This window comes from Salmo trutta, chromosome 28 (genome assembly GCF_901001165.1).
Source record: "Salmo trutta chromosome 28, fSalTru1.1, whole genome shotgun sequence".
Classification (NCBI taxonomy): Eukaryota; Metazoa; Chordata; class Actinopteri; order Salmoniformes; family Salmonidae; genus Salmo; species Salmo trutta.
In genome coordinates, this window is record NC_042984.1 from 585,877 (window position 1) to 605,893 (window position 20,017).

The 20,017-nt window shown below is 46.6% G+C and overlaps 1 protein-coding gene across 3 annotated transcripts in view; it reads left to right on the forward strand.

Annotated features, from left to right (window-relative positions):
• Positions 1-20,017, forward strand: part of tafazzin (tafazzin, phospholipid-lysophospholipid transacylase) — a 38,888-nt gene that overhangs the window by 14,049 nt on the left and 4,822 nt on the right. For all 3 annotated transcript variants that reach the window (XM_029718230.1, XM_029718232.1, XM_029718231.1), the window contains exons 5-10: positions 1,509-1,594; positions 3,002-3,082; positions 3,158-3,199; positions 5,523-5,585; positions 5,686-5,738; positions 6,647-6,724. In XM_029718230.1, coding sequence (XP_029574090.1) covers positions 1,509-1,594; positions 3,002-3,082; positions 3,158-3,199; positions 5,523-5,585; positions 5,686-5,738; positions 6,647-6,724 — 403 coding nt within the window. The remainder of the gene's footprint in view (positions 1-1,508; positions 1,595-3,001; positions 3,083-3,157; positions 3,200-5,522; positions 5,586-5,685; positions 5,739-6,646; positions 6,725-20,017) is intronic.

The following is a 20,017-nucleotide window of genomic DNA, read 5'->3' on the forward strand; positions in this document are numbered from 1 at the left end:
TTACATTCAGATTTAAGACTATTTATACTTTTTAAACTATAAACTATTACAATGTGCAGAAATTAACATGGGTTTCAGTTAGCACCACAGTAATGTAGTGGTAGCTATTTAAAATGGTCCTGCTTTTTGTCCAATTAACCTATAAGACCAACTTTAAAACATTCAAGCTATCCTAACTTAAAATTCTTTAACATTTATTATGGATCCCCATTAGTTCCTCTCAAGGCAGCAGCTAATCTTCCTGGGGTTTATTATGGATCCCCATTAGTTCCTGCCAAGGCAGCAGCTACTCTTCCTGGGATCTGGCAAAATTAAGGCCGTTATACAATTTTAAAAACATTACACTACATTTATTACAGAATTCACAAAACTCTGTGTGCCCTCAGGCCCCTACTCTACTACCAATGCAAAATCCATGTGTACGTTTGTGTATAGTGCGTATGTTATCATGTGTCTGTGCCTATGTTTCTCTTCACAGTCCCCGCTGTTCCATAAGGTGTATTTTTATCTGTATTTTAAATCTGATTTTACTGCTGCATCAGTTACCTGATGTGGAATAGAGTTTCATGTAGTCATGGCTCTATGTAGTACTGTGCTCCTCCCATAGTCTGTTCTGGACTTGGGGACTGTGAAGAGACCTCTGGTGGCATGTCTTGTGGGGTATGTATGGTTGTCTGAGCTGTGTGCCAGTAGTTTAAACAGACCTCTGGTGGCATGTCTTGTGGGGTATGTATGGGTATCTGAGCTGTGTGCCAATAGTTTAAACAGACCTCTGGTGGCATGTCTTGTGGGGTCTGGATGGGTGTCTATGAGCTGTGTGCCAGTAGTTTAAACAGACCTCTGGTGGCATGTCTTGTGGGGTATGTATGGGTGTCTGAGCTGTGTGCCAGTAGTTTAAACAGACCTCTGGTGGCATGTCTTGTGGGGTATGTATGGGTGTCTGAGCTGTGTGCCAGTAGTTTAAACAGACCTCTGGTGGCATGTCTTGTGGGGTATGGATGGGTGTCTGAGCTGTGTGCCAGTAGTTTAAACAGACAGCTCGGTGCATTCAGTTTGTCAACACCTCTTACATTTGCATAAAATAGCTCACCAACAGTAACTCTTGGAACTGTTCTGCTAGACACCAAACCAACTTTCCCTTGTTCAGGCTATCCTAACCTCTAATTCAATTTTTTGTTGTAATAATATATAACTATATACATTTGCATAACTGCTCAAGGTAGAGACACCAAACCAACTTTCACATGTTCAGGATATAATATCCTATCAACTGATACTTCACCAGCTAGCATGCACCCCACATTCTCTTCATGAAATGTACTTTTCTAGTTTATTTTGAATTCAGTTGGATGAATTGTGTGTCAGTCCGGTTTCTGTTTGGAAAGTGTGTGTTCCTGTCTTGTCTGATTGGACAGTATGTGATCTGTCGGGTTTCTGATTGGACAGTATGTGATCTGTCGGGTTTCTGATTGGACAGTATGTGATCTGTCGGGTTTCTGATTTGACAGGACTCCGGCTGCGTCGGACATCTGTTTCACCAAAGAGTTACACTCCAGATTCTTCAGCAGAGGGAAGTGTATTCCCGTCTGCAGAGGTGAGGGGGGAGGAAGGATGGGAAGCAGAGGGGGAGGGACTGTGTGGCACAGGAGGTTGGTAGCACCTTAATTTGGGACGACATGCATTTTTACCAGTCACAAATGTATTACTAGTAAGAGGTAATGTGATATGTTGTTTTCATTTCAATTTTTGTGACCTGAGTCTTAACCAAAATATCACAGATAAGACAAATGTTCACCTGCCCCTTTAAGCCCGGAGGTCACCGTGGTAACGTGACGAGTTATGTTTGTGCCTGTGAGATTTGAGAGTCCAACTAGTAGCAGTGTTTTTTAAAATATGTTTTTATATTAATAGCAGATGCCTTATTTACATAAGTATTCAGACCCTTTGCTATGAGACTCGAAATTGAACTCAAGTGCTTCCTGTTTCCATTGATCATCCTTGAGCTTGAGATGTTTTTACAACTTGATTGGAGTCCACCTGTGGTAAATTCAATTGATTGGACATGATTTGGAAAGGCACACACCTGTCTATATAAGGTCCCACAGTGCATGTCTGAGCAAAAACCAAGCCATGAGGTCGAAGGAATTCAGCAATCTGGGGAGAAGGGCCTTGGTCAGGAAGGTGACCAAGAACCCGATGGTCACTCTGACTGAGCTCCAGAGTTCCTCTGGGGAGATGGGAGAACCTTCCAGATGTCAACCATCTCTGCAGCACTCCACCAATCACGCCTTTATGGTAGAGTGGCCAGACGGAAGCCACTCCTCAGTAAAAGGCACATGACAGCCTGCTTGGAGTTTGCCAAAAGGCACCTAAAGGACTCAGACCATGAGAAACAAGATTCTCTGGTCTGATGAAACCAAGATTGAACTCTTTGGCCTGAATGCCAAGCGTCACGTCTGGAGGAAACTTGGCACCATCCCTACGGTGAAGCATGGTGGTGGCAGCATCATGCTGTGGGGATGTTTTTCAGCGGCAGGGACTGGAAGACTGGTCAGAATCAAGGCAAAGATGAACAGAGTAAAGTACAGAGAGATCCTTGATGAAAACCCTGCTCCATATCGCTCAGGACCTCAGACTGGGGCGAAGGTTCACCTTCCAACAGGACAACGACCCTAAGCACACAGCCAAGACAATGCAGGAGTGGCTTCGGGACAAGTCTCTGAATGTCCTTGAATGGCCCAGCCAGAGCCCGGACTTGAACCCGATCGAACATCTCTGGAGAGACCTGAAAATAGCTGTGCAGCGACGCTCCCCATCCAACCTGACAGAGCTTGAGAGGATCTGCAGAGAAGAATGGGAGAAACTCCCCAAATACAGGTGTGCCAAGCTTGTAGTTTCATACCGAAGAAGACTGGAGGCTGTAATGTTTTTCTTTGCTCAGAGGTGTGGTTGTCTCTCCATGTGTTCCTCATTTATATATTGGTGTGCCTGTGTCTCCTAGGTGATGGGGTGTATCAGAAAGGCATGGACTTTGTTCTGGAGAAGCTGAATGGAGGAGACTGGGTACACATCTTCCCTGAGGGTACGATCTCTCTCGCTCTGTGTGTTATAGGGGGAAAGTCCTCTACTAAAACTGAAACTTTCTTTTCTCTCTCAGGGAAAGTCAACATGACTGAGGAGTTTATACGGTTGAAATGGGGTGAGTTACCTAGGTCAAATCAAATCAAATGTATTTACCTAGGTGTGTCTGTGTGTCTTCCTGTGTGTCAGTACTAAAGGTCAAGGACGCAAAGTCGTCACTTTTCAGCAATATTTGCCGTTTTGATCTCAAAATAGGTCATCTACATGAATCGTGAAGATCCATAAAAAACATGTTTGGGGGGTTATAAAGGAGAGGCCCAGAGTGGATCACTAACTTCTCTCACCAAGTTAATGACTGAGCACAGAATACAACCTACAAATAGAATATCAGAGTTCAGAATGAGAATATCAGAGTGATGTCATATCAGAGTGATGTCATATCAGAGTGATGTCATATCAGAGTGATGTCATATCAGAGTGATGTCATATCAGAGTGATGTCATATCAGAGTGAGAATATCAGAGTGAGAATATCAGAGTGAAAATATCAGAGTGAAAATATCAGAGTGATGTCAGATGTTATTATATATTACTGCACTGTTGGAGCTAGAAACACCAGCATTAGCTATTACTGACTGTTGGAGCTAGAAACACCAGCATTAGATATTACTGACTGTTGGAGCTAGAAACACCAGCATTAGCTATTACTGACTGTTGGAGCTAGAAACACCAGCATTAGATATTACTGACTGTTGGAGCTAGAAACACAGGTATTATATATTACTGACTGTTGGAGCTAGAAACACAAGCATTAGATATTACTGACTGTTGGAGCTACTGTAGAAACACAAGCATTAGATATTACTGACTGTTGGAGCTAGAAACACAAGCATTAGGTATTACTGACTGTTGGAGCTAGAAACACAAGCATTAGATATTACTGACTGTTGGAGCTAGAAACACCAGCATTAGATATTACTGACTGTTGGAGCTAGAAACACAAGCATTAGGTATTACTGACTGTTGGAGCTAGAAACACAAGCATTAGATATTACTGACTGTTGGAGCTAGAAACACCAGCATTATATATTACTGACTGTTGGAGCTACTGTAGAAACACAAGCATTATATATTTCTGTACTGTTGGAGCTAGAAACACAAGCATTAGATATTACTGACTGTTGGAGCTACTGTAGAAACACCAGCATTAGATATTACTGACTGTTGGAGCTAGAAATACAAGCATTATATATTACTGACTGTTGGAGCTAGAAACACAAGCATTAGATATTACTGTACTGTTGGAGCTAGAAACACCAGCTTTAGATATTACTGTACTGTTGGAGCTAGAAACACAAGCATTAGATATTACTGTACTGTTGGAGCTAGAAACACCAGCATTAGATATTACTGACTGTTGGAGCTAGAAACACCAGCTTTAGATATTACTGACTGTTGGAGCTAGAAACACCAGCATCAGATATTACTGACTGTTGGAGCTAGAAAAACCAGCATCAGATATTACTGACTGTTGGAGCTAGAAACACCAGCATTAGATATTACTGACTGTTGGAGCTAGAAACACCAGCATTATATATTACTGACTGTTGGAGCTAGAAACACCAGCATTATATATTACTGACTGTTGGAGCTAGAAACACCAGCATTAGATATTACTGACTGTTGGAGCTAGAAACACCAGCATTAGATATTACTGACTGTTGGAGCTAGAAACACCAGCATTATATATTACTGACTGTTGGAGCTAGAAACACCAGCTTTAGATATTACTGACTGTTGGAGCTAGAAACACCAGCATTATATATTACTGACTGTTGGAGCTAGAAACACCAGCTTTAGATATTACTGACTGTTGGAGCTAGAAACACCAGCTTTAGATATTACTGACTGTTGGAGCTAGAAATACCAGCATCAGATATTACTGACTGTTGGAGCTAAAAAAAAACAGCATCAGATATTACTGACTGTTGGAGCTAGAAACACCAGCTTTAGATATTACTGACTGTTGGAGCTAGAAACACCAGCATTATATATTACTGACTGTTGGAGCTAGAAACACCAGCATCAGATATTACTGACTGTTGGAGCTAGAAACACCAGCTTTAGATATTACTGACTGTTGGAGCTAGAAACACAAGCATTAGATATTACTGACTGTTGGAGCTAGAAACACCAGCATTAGATATTACTGACTGTTGGAGCTAGAAACACCAGCATTAGGTATTACTGACTGTTGGAGCTAGAAACACCAGCATTAGATATTACTGACTGTTGGAGCTAGAAACACCAGCATTATATATTACTGACTGTTGGAGCTAGAAACACAAGCATTAGATATTACTGACTCATTTCGCTGCAACTGCGATTACATCTGATAATCTGTGCACGTGACAAATAAACTTTGATTTGTATGTTTTTCAGGTGTGGGCCGTCTGATAGCAGAGTGCTCCCTTAACCCTGTTATTCTCCCTATGTGGCATGTAGGTGAGTTAACCCCCCCCCCCCCCCCCCCCCCACACACACACACACACACACACACACACCATGCACACGTTCTAACTTGTGTTCAATATTCCTGTCTCAGGTATGAGCGATGTCTTGCCCAATGAGCAACCCTACATCCCTCGTACTGGACAGGTGAGAACAAACAAACACACTGGACGGATACACACACACGCACACACACTGGACGGATACATACACACGCACACACACTGGACGGATACACACACACACACACACACACACACACACACACACACACACACACACACACACACACTGGACGGATACACACACACACACACACACACTGGATTGATACACACACACACACACACACACACACACACACACTGGACAGGTGAGAACAAACAAACACACTGGACGAAGACTCTGTCTCTCTCACACACACACACACGCTGGACGGATACACACACACACACACACACACTGGACGGATACACACACACACACACACACACACACACACACACACACACACACACACACACTGGACAGGTGAGAACAAACAAACAGACTGGACGGAGACTCTCTCTCTCACACACACACACATTGGACGGATACACACACACACTGGACGGATACACACACACACACACACACACACACACACACACACTGGACGGATACACACACACACACACACACTGGACAGGTGAGAACAAACAAACACACTGGACGGAGACTCTGTCTCTCTCACACACACACACACACGCTGGACGGATACACACACACACACACACACACACTGGACGGATACACACACACACACACACACACACACACACACACACACACACTGGACAGGTGAGAACAAACAAACACACTGGACAGAGACTCTCTCTCTCACACACACACACATTGGACGGATACACACACACACTGGACGGATACACACACACACTGGACGGATACACACACACACACACACACACACACACACACACACACTGGAGAGAGAGAGAGAGAGACACACACACACACCCTGACCTCTAACCTAACGCCTGACCTTTGTGTTGTAGAGAATCACTGTCCTGATAGGGAATCCATTTACAGTCAAAGACCTTCTGGAGTCACTCCGACAACAGCAGAAGAGCCAGGTGAACACACACACACACACACACACACACACACGTGTCAGGGAGACTCTATTGTAGTCATCATTCAACTAAAGGCAGTACACACTGGGGTAGGACTAACTAGACCCCAAAAAAACATATGGGTCAGATGGTTTAGACCCTTTCTTCTTTAAGGTTGCAGCCCCTATCATCGCTAAGCCTATCTCTGACCTTTTTAACCTGTCTCTCCTCTCTGGGGAGGTTCCCATTGCTTGGAAGGCAGCCACGGTTCATCCTTTATTTAAAGGGGGAGATCAAGCTGATCCTAACTGTTAAAGGCCAATTTCTATTTTGCCCTGTTTATCAAATGTGTTGGAAAAACTTGTCAATAATCAACTGACTGGCTTTCTTGATGTCTATAGTATTCTCTCTGGTATGCAATCAGGTTTCCGCTCAGGTTATGGATGTGTCACTGCAACCTTAAAGGTCCTCAATGATGTCACCATCGCCCTTGATTCTAAGCAATATTGTGCTGCTATTTACTTGGCCAAACTTTTGATACGGTAGACCATTCCATTCTTGTGGGCCGGCAAAGGAGTATTGGTGTCTCTGAGGGGTCTTTGGCCTGGTTTGCTAACTACCTCTCTCAAAGAGTGCAGTGTATAAAGTCAGAAAATCTGCTGTCTCAGCCACTGCTTGTCACCAAGGGAGTACCCCAAGGCTCAGTCCTAGGCCCCACACTCTTCTCAATTTACATCAACAACAGCAGCTCAGGCAGTAGGAAGCTCTCTCTCATCCATTTATATGCTAATGATACAGTCTTATACTCAGCTGGCCCCTCCCCGGATTGTGTGTTAAAAACTCTAAAACAAAGCTTTCTTAGTGTCCAACAAGCTTTCTCTACCCTTAACCTCTATGGGCTCGGTGGGACGCGACCGTCCCACATGCGGGACACACTATTCTACAGCCAGTGAAATAGCATGGCGTGAAATACAAAACAACAAAAATCTCATAATTTCATTTTCTCAAACAATCAACTATTTTACACCATTTTAAAGATAAGACTCTCGTTAATCTAACCACATTGTCCGATTTCAAAAAGGCTTTACGGCGAAAGCATAAAATTAGATTATGTTAGGACATAAACTTCACAAGAAAATCCACACAGCCATTTTCCAAGCAAGGACATGCATCACAAAAACCAAAAGTACAGCTAAAATATTCACTAACCTTTTTAAAGTTCATATTTATATGTAAAAACAGAATTTTACATTGGCGCGTGATGTTCAGAAAATGTATTCCCACCAAAACTACCGGTGAATGTGCACATCAATTTACAAAAATACTCATCATAAACGTTGATAAAAATTGACAACAGTTATTGAAAGAATTATAGATACACTACTCTTTGACGCAACCGCTTTGTCAGATTTCAAAATAACTTTACGGAGAAAGCACATTGTTCAATATTCTGAGTACATAGCTCAGCCATCGAAGCAAGCTATACAGCTACCCGCCAAGTTCTGGCATCAACAAAACTATTTCTCTTACCTTTGCTGATCTTCGTCAGAATGCACTCCGAGGACTCCTACTTCCACAAGAAATGTTTGTTTTGTTCGAAATAGTCCATATTTATGTCCAAATACCTCCGTTTTGTTCGTGCGTTCAGATCACTATCCAAAGGCATAACGCGCGAGCGCAGTACCAGAGACGAAAAGTCAAATAGTTCCATTACCGTTTGTAGAAACATGTCAAACGTTGTTTACAATCAATCCTTAGGGTATTTTTTAACATAAAACGTCGATATTATTCCAACCGGACAATAGCGTATTCATTCCAGGAGAAAAAGAAGGAACGGCGCACTCGCGGGATCGCAGATACCCAAGCCCTTTGTCCATAGGCAGTCCACTCATTGACTGAGCTACTATTCTCTGCCCAGTAACAGGAGAAGGATGAAAAAACTTTCTAAAGGCAGTTGACAGCCAATGGAAGCCTTAGGAAGTGCAACGTGACCCCACAGACACTGTAGTTTTGATAAGGATTCAAAAGAACTACAATTCTCAGATTTCCCACTTCCTGGTTGGATTTTTCTCAGGTTTTTGCCTGCCATATGAGTTCTGTTATACTCACAGACATCATTCAAACAGTTTTAGATACTTCAGAGTGTTTTCTATTGAAATCTACTAATAATATGCAAATATTTGACTCTGGGCCCGAGTATTTACTCTGGGCACGCTTTTCATCCGAAATCGATAATACTGCCCCCTATACCCTAAAAAGTTAACCTTGTTCTGAACACCTCCAAAACAAAGGTCATGTGGTTTGGTAAGAAGAATGCCCCTCTCCCCACAGATGTGTTTAGAGCTTGAGGTAGTCACCTCATACCAGTACTTGGTAGTATGGCTGGACGGTGCACTTTCCTTCTCTCAGCACATATCAAAGCTGCAGGCTAAAGTTAAATCTAGACTTGGTTTCCTCTATCGTAATCGCTCCTCTTTCATCCCAGCTGCCAAACTAACCCTGATTCAGATGACCATCCTACCCGTGCTAGATTACGGAGACATAATTTATAGATCGGCAGGTAAGGTTGCTCTCGAGCGGCTAGATGTTCTTTACCATTCGGCCATCAGATTTGCCACCAATGTTCCTTATAGGACACATCACTGCACTCGATACTCCTCTGTAAACTGGTCATCTCGGTATACACGTCGCAAGACCCACTGGTTGATGCTTATTTATAAAACCCTCTTAGGCCTCACTCCCCCCTATCTGAGATACCTACTGCAGCCCTCATCCTCCACATACAACATCCGTTCTGCCAGTCACATTCTGTTATAGGTCCCCAAAGCACACACATCCCTGAGTCACTCCTCTTTTCAGTTTGCTGCAGCTAGCGACTGGAACGAGCTGCAACAAACACTCAAACTGGACAGTTTCATCTCCATCTCTTCATTCAAAGAGTCTTACTGACAGTTGTGGCTGCTATTGTGCCCAATAAAATTTGTACCATGTTTTGTGCTGTTTTGTGCTGCTGCCATGTTGTTTTTCTACCACGTTGTTGTCATGTTGTGTTGCTACCATGCTGTGTTGTCTTAGGTCTCTCTTTATGTAGTGTTGTGGTGTCTCTTGTCGTGATGTGTGTTTTGTCGTATATTTTTATTTAATTTATTTTTAATTCCAGCCCCCGTCCCCGCAGGCCTTTTGCTTTTTGGTAGGCCGTCATTATAAATAAGAATTTGTTCTTAACTGACTTGCCTAGTTAAATAAAAAATCTAAAGAAATGTTCACTCTGTTAATTAGGTTAGTATTGTGGAGTAACTACAATGTTGTTGATCCATCCTCAGTTTTCTCCTATCACAGCCATTAAACTCTGTAACTGTTTTAAAGTAACCATTGGCCTCATGGTGAAAATCCCTGAGTGGTTTCCTTCCTCTCTGGCAACTAAGTTAGGAAGGGCGCCTGTATCTTTGTAGTGACTGGGCCTAATTAATAACTTCAACATGCTCAAAGGGATATTCTGTCTGCTTTTTACAGTTTTACCCATCTACCAATAGGTGCCCTTCTTTGCGAGGCATTGGAAAACCTCCCTGGTCTTTGTGGTTGAATCTGTGCTTGAAATACCATGCTCGACTGAGGGACCTTACAGATAATTGTATGTGTGGGATGAGGTAGTCGTTAAAAAATCCTGTTAATTCTTTATAGAGTCTAAGACGTTGGGGGAGGGGTGGTGCTAAACTGACATGGAATTGTTTTAAGAAGGTCATACTATGGATCATTTAGCTATTTGATTTAGAATGTGAGGACACCTTTAGGTATAAAAAATAAATAACAATGATTTGATAAAATATTTAATTTTGCCATTTAACATTACTACATTGAATAACACATTCATAAATGGTGAAAAGGACAGTAAATAATACATTCAAAGACACAAGATTCTGAAGTAAATCTACACATATTTAACCCCATTATTTGAGTTGACACAAAACTACCTTCATACTTCCATTTGTTTTTATTTTATAGCCGGTTACCTTCAGATGAGTCGTCGTAGAGCAAAACGGAGGAAACCATCGTGTTCGTGAGAGTGGTCATAATAGTTTTTAGGTCAAACCGTTCGGACGCTACAGACATCGTCTCTAGCTCTGTCACCTTTCACCGCAGATGAGGAAGTGCGTGGATTGAGACACATCCAATGCAAAACAAAATATGTCTCTAGATTAAACTGACAGATTTTGATGGTGCGTCAGTCGACTCTAGGGGGTTAAATACTATTTTTACACACACAGAGTAAATCCATGCCACTTATTATGTGACTTGTTAAGTACATTTTTAGGTTTGCCAAAGGGGTTGAATACTTACTGACTCAAAACATTTCAGCTTTTCATAAAACATAATTCCACTTTGACATTATGGAGTATTGTGTGTAAGCCAGTGTCATGTTTTTCTTTTCTCGCAATGTCATCCATTTTAAATTCAACCTGTAACACAACAATGTGGAAAAAGTCAAGGAACGCAAATCGAATGTGATGTTTAATTATAGTCAGCTCTGGCCTCTTCCCCAATATTTGGAACCAAGGACTGATCACCCCAATCCACAAAAATGGAGACATTCAATCCCAATACCTACCCTGGGATATGAGTCAACAGCAACCGTGGGAAAATCCTCTTCGTTAACAGCAGACTCCTACATTTCCTCAGTGAAAACAATGTCCTGAGCAAATGTCAAATTGGCTTTTTACCAAAATGGGCGGCAGGTAGCCTAGTGGTTAAAGTGTTGGGCTAGTATCCGAAAGGTTACTGGATCGAATCCCCGAGCTAACAAGGTAAAAATCTATCGTTCTGCCCCTGAACAAGGCAGTTAACCCACTGTTCCTAGGCCGTCATTATAAATAAGAATTTGTTCTTAAATGACTTGCCTAGTTAAATTTTAAAAAATTAAATACCTTACGACAGACCACATATTCACCTTGTACGTCCTAATTTGACAAACAAACCAAACAAAGGCAGTATTCTCATGCTTTGTTGATTTCAAAAAAGCTTTTGGCTGAATTTGGCATGAGGGTCTGCTATACAAATTGATGGAAAGTGGTGATGGGGGGGGGGGTGGATACAACAAAATGTACACAAACAATCCATGTACGCAAACAACAAGTGTGTGGTTAAAATTGGCAAAAAACACAGATTTATTTTTTATTATTATTATTTTACACGGCCGTGGGGTGACACAGGAAGTCCGTTTAACTGTCATTGTAAGTAAGAATTTGTTCTTAACTGACTTGCCTAATTAAATAAAGGTTAAATAAATAAAAAAAAGTTTTAAAAAACGATCAAAGAATTGGCAAGGGCACTAAAACAGCACCCAGCCTTAACCTACTGGACTCAGAAATCAAATGTCTACTGTTTGCTGATGATCTGGTTCTTCTGTCCCCAACCAAGGAGGGCCTACAGCAGCACTTAGATCTTCTGCACAGATTCTGTCAGACCTGGGCCCTGTCAGACCTGGGCCCTGTCAGACCTGGGCCCTGACAGACCTGGGCCCTGTCAGACCTGGACCCTGACAGACCTGGGCCCTGTCAGACCTGGGCCCTGACAGTAAATCTCAGTATGACTAAAATAATGGTGTTACAAAAAAGGTCCAGTTGCCAGGACCACAAATACAAATAATATCTAGACACTGTTGTCCTAGAGCAGGAGAGCAGGGGTTTTCACTCTGGGACCCCGTTCCAGCATTGGGCTGTCGCACCACATCTATTTCTATGGGCACAAGCACTGTTCATGACTAACTGTTCACACCCCTCTGATTGGTGGAGAACATTTTACAGGTTTAAAGCTTATTTCCTGCAATTCTACACATTTTGTCATGGGGTGCAAAGAACATTTAGCAGTTTTAAAGTCAATTTTCTTGCAATTATATACATTTTGCCATGTTTAATGTGTATTCATGTGATATTTGAGTGACAAAAAATTACAACATTATCTATAGGCTAAAAAAATATATATATAAAAACGGTAGCTGGCATGAGCTAGTTGATCTGGACATTTCTGACAGGTTATAAATATCTTTAAGGTCTGTAATGACATGACAAGAGGACCTGATGATGTACTACCCAATATAGAAATTGCACCTTGTGGTTTCTATTATTACAACTTTAAAGAGTAAGTTTAAATTTGTTTTTTAAATGTAACCTTTTTTATTTAATTAGGCAAGTCAGTTAAGAACAACTTATTTACAAAGACGGCCAACCGGGGAACAGTGGGTTAACTGCCTTGTTCAGGGGAAGAACGACAGATTTTTACCTTGTCAGCTCTGGGATTTGATCCAGCAACCTTTCGGTTACTGGCCCAACGCTCTAACCACTAGGCTACCTGCTGGTTACTGGCCCAACGCTCAAACCACTAGGCTACCTGCTGGTTACTGGCCCAACGCTCTAACCACTAGGCTACCTGCTGGTTACTCGTCCAACGCTCTAACCACTAGGCTACCTGCTGGTTACTGGCCCAACGCTCTAACCACTAGGCTACCTGCTGGTTACTGGCCCAACGCTCTAACCACTAGGCTACCTGCTGGTTACTGGCCCAACGCTCTAACCACTAGGCTACCTGCTGGTTACTGGCCCAACGCTCTAACCACTAGGCTACCTGCTGGTTACTGGCCCAACGCTCTAACCACTAGGCTACCTGCTGGTTACTCGTCCAACGCTCTAACCACTAGGCTACCTGCTGGTTACTGGCCCAACGCTCTAACCACTAGGCTACCTGCTGGTTACTGGCCCAACGCTCTAACCACTAGGCTACCTGCTGGTTACTGGCCCAACGCTCTAACCACTAGGCTACCTGCTGGTTACTGGCCCAACGCTCTAACCACTAGGCTACCTGCTGGTTACTGGCCCAACGCTCTAACCACTAGGCTACCTGCTGGTTACTGGCCCAACGCTCTAACCACTAGGCTACCTGCTGGTTACTGGCCCAACGCTCTAACCACTAGGCTACCTGCTGGTTACTGGCCCAACGCTCTAACCACTAGGCTACCTGCTGGTTACTGGCCCAACGCTCTAACCACTAGGCTACCTGCTGGTTACTGGCCCAACGCTCTAACCACTAGGCTACCTGCTGGTTACTGGCCCAACGCTCTAGCCACTAGGCTACCTGCTGGTTACTGGCCCAACGCTCTAACCACTAGGCTACCTGCTGGTTACTGGCCCAACGCTCTAACCACTAGGCTACCTGCTGGTTACTGGCCCAACGCTCTAACCACTAGGCTACCTGCTGGTTTCTGGCCCAACGCTCTAACCACTAGGCTACCTGCTGGTTACTGGCCCAACGCTCTAACCACTAGGCTACCTGCTGGTTACTGGCCCAACGCTCTAACCACTAGGCTACCTGCTGGTTACTGGCCCAACGCTCTAACCACTAGGCTACCTGCTGGTTACTGGCCCAACGCTCTAACCACTAGGCTACCTGCTGGTTACTGGCCCAACGCTCTAACCACTAGGCTACCTGCTGGTTACTGGCCCAACGCTCTAGCCACTAGGCTACCTGCTGGTTACTGGCCCAACGCTCTAACCACTAGGCTACCTGCTGGTTACTGGCCCAACGCTCTAACCACTAGGCTACCTGCTGGTTACTGGCCCAACGCTCTAACCACTAGGCTACCTGCTGGTTACTGGCCCAACGCTCTAACCACTAGGCTACCTGCTGGTTACTGGCCCAACGCTCTAACCACTAGGCTACCTGCTGGTTACTGGCCCAACGCTCTAACCACTAGGCTACCTGCTGGTTACTCGTCCAACGCTCTAACCACTAGGCTACCTGCTGGTTACTGGCCCAACGCTCTAACCACTAGGCTACCTGCTGGTTACTGGCCCAACGCTCTAACCACTAGGCTACCTGCTGGTTACTGGCCCAACGCTCTAACCACTAGGCTACCTGCTGGTTACTGGCCCAACGCTCTAACCACTAGGCTACCTGCTGGTTACTGGCCCAACGCTCTAACCACTAGGCTACCTGCTGGTTACTGGCCCAACGCTCTAACCACTAGGCTACCTGCTGGTTACTGGCCCAACGCTCTAACCACTAGGCTACCTGCTGGTTACTGGCCCAACGCTCTAACCACTAGGCTACCTGCTGGTTACTGGCCCAACGCTCTAACCACTAGGCTACCTGCTGGTTACTGGCCCAACGCTCTAACCACTAGGCTACCTGCTGGTTACTGGCCCAACGCTCTAACCACTAGGCTACCTGCTGGTTACTGGCCCAACGCTCTAACCACTAGGCTACCTGCTGGTTACTGGCCCAACGCTCTAACCACTAGGCTACCTGCTGGTTACTGGCCCAACGCTCTAACCACTAGGCTACCTGCTGGTTACTGGCCCAACGCTCTAGCCACTAGGCTACCTGCTGGTTACTGGCCCAACGCTCTAACCACTAGGCTACCTGCTGGTTACTGGCCCAACGCTCTAACCACTAGGCTACCTGCTGGTTACTGGCCCAACGCTCTAGCCACTAGGCTACCTGCTGGTTACTGGCCCAACGCTCTAACCACTAGTCTACCTGCTGGTTACTGGCCCAACGCTCTAACCACTAGGCTACCTGCTGGTTACTGGCCCAAAGCTCTAACCACTAGGCTACCTGCTGGTTACTGGCCCAACGCTCTAACCACTAGGCTACCTGCTGGTTACTGGCCCAACGCTCTAACCACTAGGCTACCTGCTGGTTACTGACCCAACGCTCTAACCACTAGGCTACCTGCTGGTTACTGGCCCAACGCTCTAACCACTAGGCTACCTGCTGGTTACTGGCCCAACGCTCTAACCACTAGGCTACCTGCTGGTTACTGGCCCAACGCTCTAACCACTAGGCTACCTGCTGGTTACTATTCCAACGCTCTAACCACTAGGCTACCTGCTGGTTACTGGCCCAACGCTCTAACCACTAGGCTACCTGCTGGTTACTATTCCAACGCTCTAACCACTAGGCTACCTGCTGGTTACTGACCCAACGCTCTAACCACTAGGCTACCTGCTGGTTACTGGCCCAACGCTCTAACCACTAGGCTACCTGCTGGTTACTGGCCCAACGCTCTAACCACTAGGCTACCTGCTGGTTACTGACCCAACGCTCTAACCACTAGGCTACCTGCTGGTTACTGGCCCAACGCTCTAACCACTAGGCTACCTGCTGGCTACTGGCCCAACGCTCTAACCACTAGGCTACCTGCTGGTTACTGGCCCAACGCTCTAACCACTAGGCTACCTGCTGGTTACTATTCCAACGCTCTAACCACTAGGCTACCTGCTGGTTACTGGCCCAAAGCTCTAACCACTAGGCTACCTGCTGGTTACTATTCCAACGCTCTAACCACTAGGCTACCTGCTGGTTACTGACCCAACGCTCTAACCACTAGGCTACCTGCTGGTTACTGGCCCAACGCTCTAACCACTAGGCTACCTGCTGGTTACTGGCCCAAAGCTCTAACCACTAGGCTACCTGCTGGTTACTGGCCCAACGCTCTAACCACTAGGCTACCTGCTGGTTACTGGCCCAACGCTCTAACCACTAGGCTACCTGCTGGTTACTGGCCCAACGCTCTAACCACTAGGCTACCTGCTGGTTACTGGCCCAACGCTCTAACCACTAGGCTACCTGCTGGTTACTGGCCCAACGCTCTAACCACTAGGCTACCTGCTGGTTACTGGCCCAACGCTCTAACCACTAGGCTACCTGCCGGTTACTGGCCCAACGCTCTAACCACTAGGCTACCTGCCGGTTACTGGCCCAACGCTCTAACCACTAGGCTACCTGCCGGTTACTGGCCCAACGCTCTAACCACTAGGCTACCTGCCGGTTACTGGCCCAACGCTCTAACCACTAGGCTACCTGCTGGTTACTGGCCCAACGCTCTAACCACTAGGCTACCTGCTGGTTACTGGCCCAACGCTCTAACCACTAGGCTACCTGCTGGTTACTGGCCCAACGCTCTAACCACTAGGCTACCTGCTGGTTACTGGCCCAACGCTCTAACCACTAGGCTACCTGCTGGTTACTGGCCCAACGCTCTAACCACTAGGCTACCTGCTGGTTACTGGCCCAACGCTCTAACCACTAGGCTACCTGCTGGTTACTGGCCCAACGCTCTAACCACTAGGCTACCTGCTGGTTACTGGCCCAACGCTCTAACCACTAGGCTACCTGCTGGTTACTGGCCCAACGCTCTAACCACTAGGCTACCTGCTGGTTACTGGCCCAACGCTCTAACCACTAGGCTACCTGCTGGTTACTGGCCCAACGCTCTAGCCACTAGGCTACCTGCTGGTTACTGGCCCAACGCTCTAACCACTAGGCTACCTGCTGGTTACTGGCCCAACGCTCTAACCACTAGGCTACCTGCTGGTTACTGGCCCAACGCTCTAGCCACTAGGCTACCTGCTGGTTACTGGCCCAACGCTCTAACCACTAGTCTACCTGCTGGTTACTGGCCCAACGCTCTAACCACTAGGCTACCTGCTGGTTACTGGCCCAAAGCTCTAACCACTAGGCTACCTGCTGGTTACTGGCCCAACGCTCTAACCACTAGGCTACCTGCTGGTTACTGGCCCAACGCTCTAACCACTAGGCTACCTGCTGGTTACTGACCCAACGCTCTAACCACTAGGCTACCTGCTGGTTACTGGCCCAACGCTCTAACCACTAGGCTACCTGCTGGTTACTGGCCCAACGCTCTAACCACTAGGCAACCTGCTGGTTACTGGCCCAACGCTCTAACCACTAGGCTACCTGCTGGTTACTATTCCAACGCTCTAACCACTAGGCTACCTGCTGGTTACTGGCCCAACGCTCTAACCACTAGGCTACCTGCTGGTTACTATTCCAACGCTCTAACCACTAGGCTACCTGCTGGTTACTGACCCAACGCTCTAACCACTAGGCTACCTGCTGGTTACTGGCCCAACGCTCTAACCACTAGGCTACCTGCTGGTTACTGGCCCAACGCTCTAACCACTAGGCTACCTGCTGGTTACTGACCCAACGCTCTAACCACTAGGCTACCTGCTGGTTACTGGCCCAACGCTCTAACCACTAGGCTACCTGCTGGCTACTGGCCCAACGCTCTAACCACTAGGCTACCTGCTGGTTACTGGCCCAACGCTCTAACCACTAGGCTACCTGCTGGTTACTATTCCAACGCTCTAACCACTAGGCTACCTGCTGGTTACTGGCCCAAAGCTCTAACCACTAGGCTACCTGCTGGTTACTGGCCCAAAGCTCTAACCACTAGGCTACCTGCTGGTTACTGGCCCAACGCTCTAACCACTAGGCTACCTGCTGGTTACTGGCCCAACGCTCTAACCACTAGGCTACCTGCTGGTTACTGGCCCAACGCTCTAACCACTAGGCTACCTGCTGGTTACTGGCCCAACGCTCTAACCACTAGGCTACCTGCTGGTTACTGGCCCAACGCTCTAACCACTAGGCTACCTGCTGGTTACTGGCCCAACGCTCTAACCACTAGGCTACCTGCCGGTTACTGGCCCAACGCTCTAACCACTAGGCTACCTGCCGGTTACTGGCCCAACGCTCTAACCACTAGGCTACCTGCTGGTTACTGGCCCAACGCTCTAACCACTAGGCTACCTGCTGGTTACTGACCCAACGCTCTAACCACTAGGCTACCTGCTGGTTACTGGCCCAACGCTCTAACCACTAGGCTACCTGCTGGTTACTGGCCCAACGCTCTAACCACTAGGCTACCTGCCGGTTACTGGCCCAACGCTCTAACCACTAGGCTACCTGCTGGTTACTGGCCCAACGCTCTAACCACTAGGCTACCTGCTGGTTACTGACCCAACGCTCTAACCACTAGGCTACCTGCTGGTTACTGGCCCAACGCTCTAACCACTAGGCTACCTGCTGGTTACTGGCCCAACGCTCTAACCACTAGGCTACCTGCTGGTTACTATTCCAACGCTCTAACCACTAGGCTACCTGCTGGTTACTGGCCCAAAGCTCTAACCACTAGGCTACCTGCTGGTTACTGGCCCAAAGCTCTAACCACTAGGCTACCTGCTGGTTACTGGCCCAACGCTCTAACCACTAGGCTACCTGCTGGTTACTGGCCCAACGCTCTAACCACTAGGCTACCTGCTGGTTACTGGCCCAACGCTCTAACCACTAGGCTACCTGCTGGTTACTGGCCCAACGCTCTAACCACTAGGCTACCTGCTGGTTACTGGCCCAACGCTCTAACCACTAGGCTACCTGCTGGTTACTGGCCCAACGCTCTAACCACTAGGCTACCTGCTGGTTACTGGCCCAACGCTCTAACCACTAGGCTACCTGCCGGTTACTGGCCCAACGCTCTAACCACTAGGCTACCTGCTGGTTACTGGCCCAACGCTCTAACCACTAGGCTACCTGCTGGTTACTGACCCAACGCTCTAACCACTAGGCTACCTGCTGGTTACTGGCCCAACGCTCTAACCACTAGGCTACCTGCTGGTTACTGGCCCAACGCTCTAACCACTAGGCTACCTGCTGGTTACTGGCCCAACGCTCTAACCACTAGGCTACCTGCTGGTTACTGGCCCAACGCTCTAACCACTAGGCTACCTGCCGGTTACTGGCCCAACGCTCTAACCACTAGGCTACCTGCTGGTTACTGGCCCAACGCTCTAACCACTAGGCTACCTGCTGGTTACTGACCCAACGCTCTAACCACTAGGCTACCTGCCGGTTACTGGCCCAACGCTCTAACCACTAGGCTACCTGCCGGTTACTGGCCCAACGCTCTAACCACTAGGCTACCTGCTGGTTACTGGCCCAACACTCTAACCACTAGGCTACCTGCTGGTTACTGGCCCAACGCTCTAACCACTAGGCTACCTGCTGCCCCATGAGTAAGTTTAAAGCCCTAAGGGGCGCGCCCCTCCGTTTGAGAACAAACAATACATACCTCGGCCTAAACATCAGCGCCACAGGTAACTTCCACAAAGCCGTGAACGATCTGAGAGACAAGGCAAGAAGGGCCTTCCATGCCATCAAAAGGAACATAAAATCCGACATGCTAATTAGGATGTGGCTAAAAATACCTGAATCAGTTATAGAACCCATTGACCTTTATGGTTGTGAGGTGTGGAGTCCGCTCACCATTTAAACAGATAAAAATACACCTTATGGAACAGCGGGGACCGTGAAGCAACACAAACATAGTCACAATAACATACACACTATACACACGTACACATGGATTTTGTGCTCTAGAGATGTGGTAGAGGCTTGAGGGCACACAATGTGTTGTGAATTCTGTAATGAATGTATTGTAATGTTTTTAAAATTGAA